Source organism: Zootermopsis nevadensis, unplaced genomic scaffold (assembly GCF_977971745.1).
Source record: "Zootermopsis nevadensis isolate Lab colony 2312 unplaced genomic scaffold, Znev_1.0 Znev_ptg000013l, whole genome shotgun sequence".
In the NCBI taxonomy this organism is placed as follows: domain Eukaryota; kingdom Metazoa; phylum Arthropoda; class Insecta; order Blattodea; family Termopsidae; genus Zootermopsis; species Zootermopsis nevadensis.
The window spans coordinates 1,431,990-1,445,621 of NW_028259145.1; the positions used below are offsets into that span (position 1 = coordinate 1,431,990).

Consider the following 13,632-nt stretch of genomic DNA (forward strand, 5'->3'; position numbering starts at 1 on the left):
CCAAGTTCCAGTGTACGTCACTTACCAATGTTAGGTTTGGCCACTTCAACGACAGCAAAATTGATAATTGGCTGAGCCATACGAGCCCAGCCTCCATAAAAGATGTTGCCATCTTCTGCATTCCTGAAGAACATAAAACACCATTTCACATAATTCAGTGGACAGAAGGGAAGTCTATAAAAATGTCTGCAAATTTTACGCCACTGAAGAAAAGGAAGTCAAAACTCGACTGAATTACAATATTCAAGAAGCATTAGAAAGTTTAAAGGAAAATATGTGGTAAGATGTAATATTTAAATAGTAGAGGTGGATGCATAATGCCTCCCTTTCCATATATTATTTACATATAAATAGAATAAAGGTAAATACTGCATGGTTTAAGAAATTTTAGTGAAGACATCTTAGGGGGTATGTGAAATTTAAAAAAAAAATTATTTTATGATAAACACTGAATAATCAGTAATGTAATTTATTTTAGATGTAGATTATATACTATGTATAACTTGAATTATACACTAACAACTTTGGGGGTACAAAATTGAAGAGAAATTATATCTGGGGGTACGCGAGGACATCTTAGGGGGTACGTTAAATTTTAAAAAAAATTATTTTATGATAAACACTGAATAATCAGTAATGTAATTTATTTAATTTATTTTACATGTAGATTATATACTATGTATAACTTGAATTATACACCAACAACTGTGGGGGTACAAAATTGAAGAGAAATTATATCTGGGGGTACGCAAGGACATCTTAGGGGGTACGTGAAATTTTAAAAAAAATTATTTTATGATAAACACTGAATAATCAGTAATGTAATTTATTTTAGATGTAGATTATATACTACGTATAACTTGAATTATACACTAACAACTATTGGGGTACAAAGTTGAAGAGAAATTACATCTGGGGGTACGCGAACAAAAAAGGTTGAATACCACTGTGTTAAAAACTCAAGAACTGCATGGAACTACTGACATACCATTGGTGCAAGCCAATGGAAACAAAGGAAATAAGTAATGTGGATAAGACTTCAAAGTGCCTACAAATTTTTGTGTTAAATTTTGATGACAGAAATATTTGCTGATTTATAATCATAAACTGCTTACATAAAACACAGAATTCTTTAGATAAAAACTCATAAAAATATGTGTTTATCTTGTGTATTGGTACATTCTGAGGCACAAACATTTTATGAATGTAATTTAGAGTAAAGAACAAATTTAAGATACCTTCAAGAATAAACCTTTATTACCGTCTTTAAAACAAACTTCAACCATAGTACTTGTAATAGCGAGTTTCATTACATGATTTACTGGAGCAAAGAGTTTGTGTCACTTACCATGGACTTAATCTACTGACTGCATCCTCAATATCCTGGCGAATTTCATCTAAAAGAATACTCAAATTAGTACAGTTTAGAATGAATATCCTTATTTCAACATATACACAGCTGAATAAGCAAAGTCTTGCATATTTAAAAATGACTTTATTCCCTCACTTAAAAAACACTGTTAAGAATCTGTAAATTGAAATGGAGGAATTCATTTAGTACACGTGTTTTTCAAGTTTCAATCAGAATCATTATATTAACTGAAGATACAAATTGAGTGAACAGATGACATAACCATATTTCCATTTAACATAAACTGGTGTATAAAGGAGTCATCATATTCCCAGGAACAGCGATCTCTGACAGTGGGAGCAAATAACGAGAAACAACCTTTATGCCCTTCAAAATTATATTATAAAATTATGCAGATGAATACAAACTGTTTTGATACATACATGTTGACTCCAATCGGAATAGATTGAAGTTGCGTAACAGGTAATCGTGTAGCGTAAGAAATTGTAAGTTGAGTTTTGGTAGAGCCAGGCACCCTTCTCCAGAAAAATATTCACTTGGAACAATGTTTTCATTCCAGATTATATCCTCTGTTGGGTATAGAGGCATTTCATTCAGGGCCTGCAACTGTGATGCCCGTCGCTCGTGCCTAGACACCTGCAGGAAAGAATACGGATAAACAGTGTGTCCCAAAAATATGTATACGCACATTCAATGAATGAAATAAAAAGATTTTAATAAACTAAACAATTACATATGTTAGAATTTGAACCTAGTGAATTAGCAAATCTAGTGCACGTGTTCAAAATTACCATCATTAGCTTTGACAGTGGTGAGCAAGGAGCCACCAAAGTTGCTGCTGTGTATACATCTTTTTGGGACACACTGTATGTACAGAATTTTAAAAGGGTCAAGACACAGAATAAGACACATCTTGAAAGGTCTGTAGTTATTAATTATTGCTCTACTCAAAAACACTTCCTGGGTTATGAAAATAAGAAACATACTCTGCCTTATCATTCATGTTAACATAAACGTGGCTAGCACGCTTACATATAGACATATTCTATACACCTTCATTCAATAATCTACTTCAGCATTTTATGATCACTACCTTGAATAAAATGAGCATACTATAATATACTAAAAAATAAAAATATTATTAATTTTAATCACTATTTACTGAATTATATCTAAAACACAAATTTTACAGATAAACTTCAGTAAAAACTCATAATACTAAATTTCATCAAAATTAATTAAACCAAATAAAATTATGCAATATGACACAAGTGTAAGCAGTTATAAAATATATCTGGAAAAAAATTATTACTAGTACCTTGCTCGGGCAAAACAGATATATACAATTAGTAATACAATAAAAAGTTTAAATTGTCGGTATAAGGGACCATACCAGAAGTTCGAGAAGGAAGTCACTGTCAAATCGAAACCAGTCCTCAACTTCAGCCTTGTCAGGAGGTGGAACTAAGTTCAGGTATGTCGCAATACTTCTCAACTTCTCCTGACTGTAAAAAAAGCATAAGTTTTTTTTATGAAACCAAAGCTAATAATTTCTGACAAATGTAACACTGCTAGAAACATCTGATTATTATATACTCATACCTCAGTGGTCCGAAGTGCTTCAGCAACGCCTCCCTTGTGTCCACACTTGCAACATTTGCCAAAGAAAAGTCACGTAAATCTGGGAACTTTGCATATGCTGCTTTCTGTAACATTCAGAAGTACCAAATTATAATGCGTGGATGGGATGACTGCAGCTGCACATTTCAAAATACCTATGACAAACCAAGATGAGCCGGGATAGCTCAGTCAGTATAGTGACTAGCTACGGGCTGGACGACCGGGGTTTGATCCCCGACGGGGGCAGAGGATTTTTCCTCTAGCCTCTGCGTCCAGACCGGCTCTGGGGCCCACCCAGCCTCCTCTACAATGGGTACCGGGGTCCTTTCCCTGGGGTAAAGCCGGGGCGTGATGCTGACCACTCACCCCCATCTAGTGCCGAGGTCAAGGAAGAGAGGAGCTATACCTCCACTCACCCCAAGCGCCTACATGGCGTACAGTGGGACAAACTTTACTTTACTTTTATGACAAACCAAGAGCGTAAATGTACATACTGCAATGCATGTGACATATTTTACATGTGCATTCTTTGAAATTTTAAAAACCACATTGAACTTTGATGTTCAATTATTGCAGATTCAGATCTATCGGTGAAAAAGCTAATCACTCTGCACACATAACTGCACAGAGTCAGACGCGACCATTTTTTATATTTTTTAAATACTAATTATGTTGATAAATGATTACAAAGTGGGAAGTGATATTGGATTTAAAGCTTTCAGCGAAAACCCCAAACACCAAATTTCAATGTAATACATTCATTAGTTTCGGAGATAGAACGAATAGTCAGACGGAAGGACACAGCCTTCTCAAAATGTGGTCACTCTGGGCAAAGATCCTATAAGAACTGGAAGTTTTGAACAGTTTTCAGTAATCTTCTTGTTTACAAAACAATGAATTGACACATTTGTGTTCTGATGGGATAGTTAGCCATAGCTTTGAAAATATGTAATGTGTTCCATCTTATTCCAATTTTATATCGACTGCAGAGGTTTTACACAGCCAAACTGAGAAAATAAAGGATGATTAAGAATAATGAGTTGAGACTGCTACAGAAATGTATTTGTAGAAATCAATTTTTGGCCTAATGAATTTTATCCTCTTACGTGCGATTCCGAGGACACATAGGATGAGACGTTTACCTTACCACTGATTTCGATACAATGCGAAAATGGGTGTGTGAAAAGCACTTTTACTCTATTTACATTTTTGCTTGACTTATGATGTGCAGGGCACATCAGAGAGTCAGCTGGATCTTACTTGCACCAGAGAACGTATGGTCGATATAAATGTGCTCTGTGACCATAACTAACCTACATTAATAATACATCAGAACGCTTCAATTTTTACATCTGCTTTATAAAAAGTAAATGGTTCCAAACTTCTAACTTACTGACTGAATGATTAAGTAAATGACAAATCACATGACATAAATTAAGTCTTATAATTACTCAGTTTGTCAAGAAATTTTACTTCAGTTTCCTTTTTTCTTTAAATTAAAATTAACTGGTCTTGTTAAAGGTTCAACACTATGTTCATAACAAAAGAAAATGGAAAGAAATTATTGTTTAAACAAACAGAACAATTATTACAAATATTTATACTTTGTTATGTAATTATTATAATCATATTATATGTAAAAATAATACAATTCTTGTAACTTTAAACTATCTCCCGTCAAACGCAACCCAGTTGAATCTGTCACGAGTTCAGCCACAAACATTCACCTCAATATCCGCCGTTTAAAAGAATCAACAGGATAAATAGGATTCCATAATTTTGTGAAAAAACATAACATTCCAGCATCAATAAATTTAACTTACCTGTAGTGATGTGATTCTGGAGTAATGCAACTGTGTCATGTCATGATCTGTGAGGGGATCCCCCGTCTCATCGCTGATCTCAAACCGCGAATAGAATTTAAGCATGTCCAGCAACTGGAAACAAGACATTACTCATATGAATTAAAATAATACACTGATTCTGAAAACACAAAGGGATTTTAATGATTTAATCCAATTTAAATACGGTACAACATAACCAACAGAAGAAATTTTTCCAAATGTACATCTTACATCCTACCATGTCATTTATCAGGATGTATCACAATTACTTCTTAATGGTCATTTATTATTACTGCTATTGTTAATGTTGTTACTATTTTTACCATTACTGTTTCCGCGTTCAAAAACTCATTATCGACTTGAAGCAATATTATTAAAGGAGATAAGTTATTTGTCAATCTGTTCAAAACACCAAAGAATAAACATTAAAATCTTTTATTCTAACATTTTAGTGAAGTTTCTGACAGTTTAACCACATTGTTTATCGGATTAAAATTTTAAAAAATTTAATGCATCAACACAATAACTTTCTTACTTACATACAAATATAAATCACAAGAAAATAAAGTGAAATGAACCTGGAAGAATGGCAGTGAATGGGGACTGGAAGAAATTACTTTCTGCCAACAAGGAGAGCCGATTCGTCAGTACGGAATCATAAATGTTTGTGAAATGAACTATTTCATAACCAAAACTGCTCATAATTCTGAGGCACTCATCACTTTGTACTTTACTACATTCTGAGACATTTTATTGTGAATCCGTGTCCTCTGTGTGTGTCTCGTAATAAATTACGAGACTTAACGCAACACTGGACATCTTGGCTGTCATAAAATGGGCCAGTACACTCAACAGCTGGCACTTTTTTATCGAACTGTCATTATTATTGTGACAATAAGCAGGCTGTTGCTCATTGGTCAGCTCCAGGCACAACAGAGAATAATGCCGAAGTGCACCTACAGCAGCGGAAAGAATAAAACACCAGAGACCTCTCCCAGTGGCTCATCGCAGGTGGGGATCAAAGGCATTATCTCCGCAGATACACACCTGCTTCATTGAAGTCTCAAGATAAACTGAACCTTTTTGATTATGATAAATAAAGCAGCGTATGAGTTCCAGAAATCAACACAGATTCATCACTGAATTATATCAACCACAATGACACTTCATACAAAATCATCTCTTTATTTTTTTAATATTTATATCTCCAATGGGATAGAAGTGAAAAATGTCAAATTTCTGTATGTTCATTTTTTGTAAAGTAAAAAAGTGAAGCTGTCCCTCTACACGCCACGTAGGTCGCTTGGGGGGAGAGGTGTATAGCTCCTACTAATTCTAAACCCAGGCACTAGATGGGGTGAGTGGTCAGCATCACGCCACTGGATAGGAAACTGGGTGGGCCCCACAGCCAGTCTGGACACAGAGGCTAGAGGAAAAAAGATCCTCTGCCCCCGCCGGGGATCGAACCCCGGTCGTCCAGTCCGTAGTCAGTCACTACACATTAATTAAATTATTTAAATTGATATTATTTGCTCTCAAATCACATACACAAACTTTTTACACTTTAAAACACAACTTTTCGTGCGTTTCAACCTCATGAGGTCATCATCAGTGGCGTATTAAAACCAGTCCATTAACATACTGATTCCATACAACTATGTGTTGTAACAATGCACTGTGTGTGAAGACGGTGTCCTACTCTCCACTTTTATTAATTTATGATATACCAATGTTTCGCTCTGTCTTGGATCATTTGAGGTTATGTGTCATTGAATTTGACCACCAAAATGGATAAGATGGCAGGCATCTGGAAGGAAATGGCTGTGTCCTGTTCCGTAGACATTCCCCTGCAGAGACTGAAAAAACCCACGAAAAATCTGTAGCCCGGGAAAGTTTAGAATTGGCCACGTCCTGAAGCAGGTTGAAACGGTAACGTTTTCGACTCGTGTTCGATAGATCGGTGGTAATCAACCTGGGGTACGCGAAGACATCTTAGGGGGTACGTGAAATTTAAAAAAATATATATATATTATTTTATGATAAACACTGAATAATCAGTAATGTAATTTATTTAATTTATTTTAGATGTAGATTATATACTATTATAACTTGAATTATACACCAACAACTTTGGGGGTACAAAGTTGAGGAGAAATTATATCTGGGGGTACGCGAACAAAAAAGGTTGAATACCACTGGTCTAGAGGGTTAACTTTAACTCTCCTTCTAGACGTGCTTACAAGGCTAAAAACGCCACGGCATCTTTTAATGACGGCGAGGTATTTGCAAATATCAACTGACAATCACAACCGTCTTAAGGCTTCTACTCTGCAAGTTACAAGAAGATAAATAAATGAAGCTCCACGCAACGATGTTACGTCACAACTCACAATATAACTGGGTCAACATTTACGGTTCAACGTATTGAAGACGACATGACAGGAGCTACTTGCATGGCGCCATCAGCGGACAATGATCAAACGACAGCCGCCACAGTGACCTCTGCGTGACCTCTCCACCATCCACTTCCACGACGCTACATCATTAGCAGGTCGCCAGCCAGAGTCCAGTTACGATCTTACGAACAACGCATAAATGTGATACAGAAATAACTCGGTATTCAGTGATGTCATGTTCCTTCTTGAGCATGCATTATTCTTAAAACTATTTATTATTTAGTGTTCTGTCTGATGACAGGTCCATATGAACAGGATCCTTCCATCCTTTTCTCGGACTGGGACCTGTTCATATACGTTCTTGGCAGATGATCCAGAAGTGGTTTGCCATTGCCTTCTTCTGTGTGTGAATGGAGTAATTGTTGGGATGCCACGGAGGAATACTCCGTGTTGCCTAGACCACGGCCTTGCCCAACACAAGTTATAAATTCGAACCCGAGACCCCCAGGATTACAAGGCCAGCGTTCTAACCGCTAGACCACCGTGGCAAAGATCCAAATAGGAATGTCGCGCCTGCTTCATAATGACAATACAAAACAGGGGAATGGAGTCTTCCGGAGCCAGATCCTTCTGTCAGGCGTCTGCCAACATAACAGAAGTGCATTTGCCAAGACGCACAGCCGACAACAGACTTATAAATGCGTAGTGCAAGAGTGGCCGAGTCAGCTGTGAACCGACCGCGGGAAGCTTTGACTTCCTCGTTAATTGCCGTCTAAGAAGAACACGTCTTGTTCTGACTCGTACATGGACAAATTCCTTGTTTCTCCTTTCTTATGCTTGGAGTTTAAACAACCGTGTGGGTAGAATAAGGGCACAAGTCAGAGACATCAATTGTGTCATTCAGGCTATTAAAAATAAATATGCCAGTCTTGCTAACTGCGGCTTGAGAAACACTCGATGTTTCGACTCTCTGAAACATTTCACTCGAAATGCGTTCAACTTGCAGTCAAGATGAAATCCGCCGTTTCTCAGAAGACCTAGAGCCGATGAAATAACGAATATGTTTTATTGGAGTTGGGCATATTTACGAAGATAAAATTAGGAACGGCTTCGTGCAGTTGGTCTTCAGCGAAAGGTTACGGGTCGAGGTTTAACGAAAACTTTATTAAAATGGCTTAGGTGATACGACTGAGAGATAAGGATAACTTATATTTGTTTAAATTTGTCAGTCTAATCACAAAAGTTCCTATTAAATATTAAAATATTACATAATTAACATTTAAATATTTAAAATATATTAAATGATGATCTCTATCGAAATGTTCGATTTAAATCGAACATTTCGATAGAGATCATCATTTAATATATTTTAAATATTTAAATGTTAATTATAGTAATATTTTAATATTTAATAGGAACTTTTGTGATTAGACTGACAAATTTAAACAAATATATATTTATCACAATATGACGCAACTTTATCATCTCAAGGATAACTTAATTAATTAATTAATTGTGCACAAGTACAGGGCAGGCGAAAGCAACCACTTGGATATCACGTGACCATTTCCACGAACGTTATAATAATCCGCGGTTATAAACTTCAATTAATAACAAATGGCATTCTAGTATCACAGCTTTATATTTACTGAATATGAGAAAATTAACGCACAATGGACAGGTGATGGTCCCACAGAATGTTTCATCTCCGACATACCTGAAGGATATCGATTAAATTTGGAATTTGCGATAATCAATCGCCAGGCTAACTTCATTTTTGCGCGTACCTGTCAATTATAACGCATAATTTTCTTGAAATATAAATTTAAATTCGTAAAATATCTTATTGTATCTGCAATGAACGGACATCAAGATCAGGGGTTATCAACCTACGGCCCGTCGATAAATCTTTTGTGGCTCGGGTATAATTTTGAGATACTCTGTATAATGAAAACTATTTATAAATTAAATTCCACACTGACGTTTAAAAACAGCATACCAAAAAATCTGTTAAACAAAATCACGTGTAATATGGCAACCTGTTTGAAACAGCCAGTAAAAGTTTTACAAACTTTAAGTTTACGACCGGCCAGTCGATACTTTCATTTCAAATAAAACCCAACCCAACCTAACCTAACCTAACCCAACCTAATCTAACCCAACCTAATCTAACCTAACCTAACCCAACCTAATCTAACCTAACCTAACCCAACCTTATCTAACCTAACCCAACCTAACCTAACCCAACCTAACCTAACACAACGGCTAAAAGATCAGGTCGGAGGTCTAAAGGCGTAAGCATTCGTCGATCGAACATGGCATCACGGGATCGAACCCCCGTCCAGGTAAAAAAGTGTCTGAATTTTTTCTGATTTGTGTTCTCGTGTCCAACAGACGCGTTGCGACGGGCCAAACTCCCGTCTCAGTATTAAAACATGTCAAAAAAAAAACCACCCAGAAAAGCCAAGACTCATATCGAACTACGAGTATAATCGATAAACGTGTTAATGAAATGAAATCGATATAAAAAGATATTCAGCCAGCGTTCGAGTTTATACTGTTTTACACAGCGAAAGGCTTCCAACATATTTAGGCTCACACTACAGACACAAGCGTCTGCATTTTAAGGCTTACAGTTAAACATTCATTAGGCCTGGTGGTCTAGCGGTTAGAACGCTGGCCTTGTAATCCTGGGGGTCTCGGGTTCGATTCCCGGCGGTGCCCGAATTTATAACTTGTGTTGGGCAAGGCCGTGGTCTAGGCAACACGGAGTTTTCCTCCGTGGCATCCCAACAATTACTCAATTCACACACAGAAGAAGGCAATGGCAAACCACTTCTGGATCATCTGCCAAGAACGTATATGAACAGGTCCCAGTCCGAGAAAAGGATGGAAGGATCCTGTTCATATGGACCTGTCGTCAGACAGAACACTAAATAAATAAATAATAATAATAGCTAAACATTATGGCTCTTTGGAAACCGCAGTCAGTTTCGAGTCCAGGGCTAACGAAAACAAAAAAAAAACACTTATCTGTTATACACATACCACTTCATCCATGCAGTGTGCGTCATTTCATCACAAGTTGATGCCCGTTTCAGATACAGACCATCAAAACTGACACAATCTAAAACTTCTTTTAACCACATGGCTGTGTAACTCGGCACCAAGTGCAGTTCCAATTTTAGCTCTGCAAAAAGCACGTCGAATGTTCAGTACCAGTCAGATAACATAACGTTCTGTTACAGCTGTCTCTAAAAGAGAATTATATCGACGATTTTAAAACTGCGGTCCAGAAAACATTATCATACGTGTGTATGAATCGCTTAATATTATTCAGCGTCGTAATTTCATTCGCAGATACAGACAACTACCATAGCACAGCCTCTAATTGAACTAAAGAGATTAATATTATTGACATACGCACTTCAATGTCACGTTTATAAAACGTTTATTTAAAATGACAAAAATATAAAAATATATTTTCAAAAAGTTACTCATTTGCCTACAACTCCACGCATTAGTAACCTGTGGTGTAGGTTCAGTGCACTGCGTCACGCTCCAGGCCCCTTTACCCCTGACGTGGTGGCAATGAGAACAATTCTTGTTCCTACCGGGAATCAAATCCCAAATGTCTCGCTCGTATCCAGTCACGATACTGAATACAGAGTCATAATAAATGTTGATAACATTTAATAAATGAACTGCACAATTTTCACACGACCTACTCTTGGAATGATAAAGTTGCGTCATATTGTGATAAATATATATTTGTTTAAATCTTGTCAGTCTAATAACATTAAAATTCTATTAAATATTACTATAATTAACATTTAAATATTTAAAATATATTAAATGATGTTCTCTATCTCTAAAAGAACCATCTTCAGGTGTATTACACCTGAAGATGGTTCTTTTAGAACTGAAACATGTCTTGTAAAAAGTAAAAAGTGATAATCTAATGTAAATCGAACATTTTCGATAGAGAACATCATTTAATATATTTTAAATATTTAAATGTTAATTATAGTAATATTTAATAGAATTTTAATGTTATTAGACTGACAAGATTTAAACAAATATCTACTCTTGGAAATTCTGCGTTACAAATCGTCCAGACTTCTAACTACATCTTCTTTAAAAAAACATCTCACTGGGACCTCTGACCCGAGTTGATTGTGTTAATTATGAGAGAAATTATGAGGCCAACGCAAATGAATTGCAAACAAATATATATAAAAAGGCCTGTCTGTCTGGAGATCATGAAATATCGTGACAGGTCATGACAGCTGTTCCATTACGAGATAAATAATTAACTACGCCAGATGACACAGTGGCATCAGCGAGTACAAGAAAAGTCCTCAGTGCGATGAGAAACGAACTGAAACTGTATCGAAACAGAACCAGGTCGTCCTCCACGTCGCCTGCATCTGACCGCGGAAAACTTACGAAGATGTGGTAATGTTCTCCAACCACTTTCAATTCAAATATTTAAAAAGATTATTACGGTACAGATCTGCTCACATTTGATTCATCGCCCTGACGATGGAGGCAAAAAGCACCTCTGTAACCAGAACAATTCCTGGAGAATATAAATGAACAAAAAAAAAAAAAACTATTAGGAGAGATATGGTGCTCGAAACGTCGGCGATTAATCAACATCTAACACGGCTGATAGCCCGAGAAGACTTTATTAATGTCAGCTCCGTGCTGGGATTGAGTAATTGTAGGGAGAGTACACCTAAATTCTATGTCGGCGGTTTCAATAATCCTGGTGCCTGCATGACAACCGTGAAAAGGGTTAATATTTCTGTTATATGGGTTTCAAAATTGGATTCTCAATCCAAGGAAGGAAGAAGGACGATTGAGAGAACGTGCTGATGAAAATATCTGGACAGAACACAAAGTAAAAGGAGTATTTAAATAAAACATGTCCTAGAGCTACTATTATTAAGATATTTAATTAATCAAGAAGGATTAGAAACGAAGATGAGAAATTCGTAAAAACGTCAGTAAGAAAATCTGAAGTAAAGAACCACTTTGGAAAAACCACGTGTAGATGGAGGATGAAATTAAAATGGATCTCTGAAGAAAAAAAAAATTGTGGTGATCCCGGTGAATCAGAATAGGATTCTCTGAACTCGATGACGGACCTTCGGTTCAGTAAAAGCAGAGAATTTCTTAATTAAAAGGATGAATATCGACTCTTCAAGACTCTGCACCACGGAATCAGTTGGTTACAACTCGAGACGTGGTTCAAGACGCCAATAAACCAGCTCAGCTGAGAAGATTCCAAATCCAATAATCCACGATTCCATCCTCCTTTCTTCCGTAGAGGTTTATCGGCCAAAATATACCACTCATTTCTTATTTGTCCAGCTGAAGTACCAATTCTTGTTTCTCGGTTGTCTCACTCCTGCAAATTTCATCTCGTGTGTCCTACAGCTGTGTACAATAGGAGTACAATTTTTGGGCTGCATTTGGCTGGAAACCCAGGAAATGTGCTTGCGAGGACAATCAATCAATCGGAAGCAATTCCTTGTTTTTCAACACTTAATAACAAGGCATATCTGCATACGAAAAAACGGAAAAAAATATATACAAATTACGTCACAACGTCACTAAACTATCCGCGTCCTACTTCATTTAATAATTTTTATCTTTCAACAACATTTATTTGTAAGAATTTGTAAAATTAAATTTTTGGAAGAACATAAAATCTCGCTCTTACCACAAATTTTAAAAAAAATCTGTTTTTGTAAACCTGACACGTAACTGACGGAGCGTTGTTAAATAAACAAAGAAACCGAGTTCAGAATTATACTCTTATAAGAATATTTGGAAATAAAAGTGCGAGGTTAAATATGTCAGAAAAGGGGCCGACAAGTCTCCCTTACAATCAGACGTAAATCTCTTAAATCTACGACTAAAGGACGTGGGTAGTTGAGATTCCACTGACGGTCATACGAAACTACGTCGAGACTTTTACACAGCGCAATGTTTTTCTGGTTAGCCGCCATCATTAGATCATCAGACATAAAATTGTGAGTTATTACGTCAGCAAAACATGACTTATGCAAATGCCCCGATACAAGTGACGGTCACGGGATCATAACAGCCCATGGTAAAAGCTGACCTAATACTCGTTACGCACGGCTTAATACGGAAAGGTAAAAACAATTGTATTACGTCGGCAAAATCACACGGCGATGATTAAAAATATCCAATTTAGCTCCGACGCGCATTTAACACAGATATTCAGACGCTATTGCAAAACAAATTAAAATTTTCATACGAGACAGGCAAACATTATTTAATTAATTACCCCCGGGGGTACGTGAAATTTTAAAAAAATATATATTATTTTATGATAAACACTGAATAATCAGTAATGTAATTT

At 36.4% G+C, this 13,632-nt stretch overlaps 1 protein-coding gene across 2 annotated transcripts in view; it reads right to left on the bottom strand.

Moving 5' to 3' along the window:
- Positions 1 to 13,632, bottom strand: part of LOC110829988 (RNA helicase aquarius) — a 78,312-nt gene that overhangs the window by 17,343 nt on the left and 47,337 nt on the right. For both annotated transcript variants that reach the window (XM_087348358.1, XM_022064310.2), the window contains exons 7-12: positions 4,816 to 4,929; positions 2,975 to 3,078; positions 2,766 to 2,877; positions 1,795 to 2,008; positions 1,349 to 1,397; positions 26 to 123 (exon numbers count right to left, since the gene is read on the bottom strand). In XM_087348358.1, the coding sequence (XP_087204484.1) occupies positions 26 to 123; positions 1,349 to 1,397; positions 1,795 to 2,008; positions 2,766 to 2,877; positions 2,975 to 3,078; positions 4,816 to 4,929 (691 nt within the window). The remainder of the gene's footprint in view (positions 1 to 25; positions 124 to 1,348; positions 1,398 to 1,794; positions 2,009 to 2,765; positions 2,878 to 2,974; positions 3,079 to 4,815; positions 4,930 to 13,632) is intronic.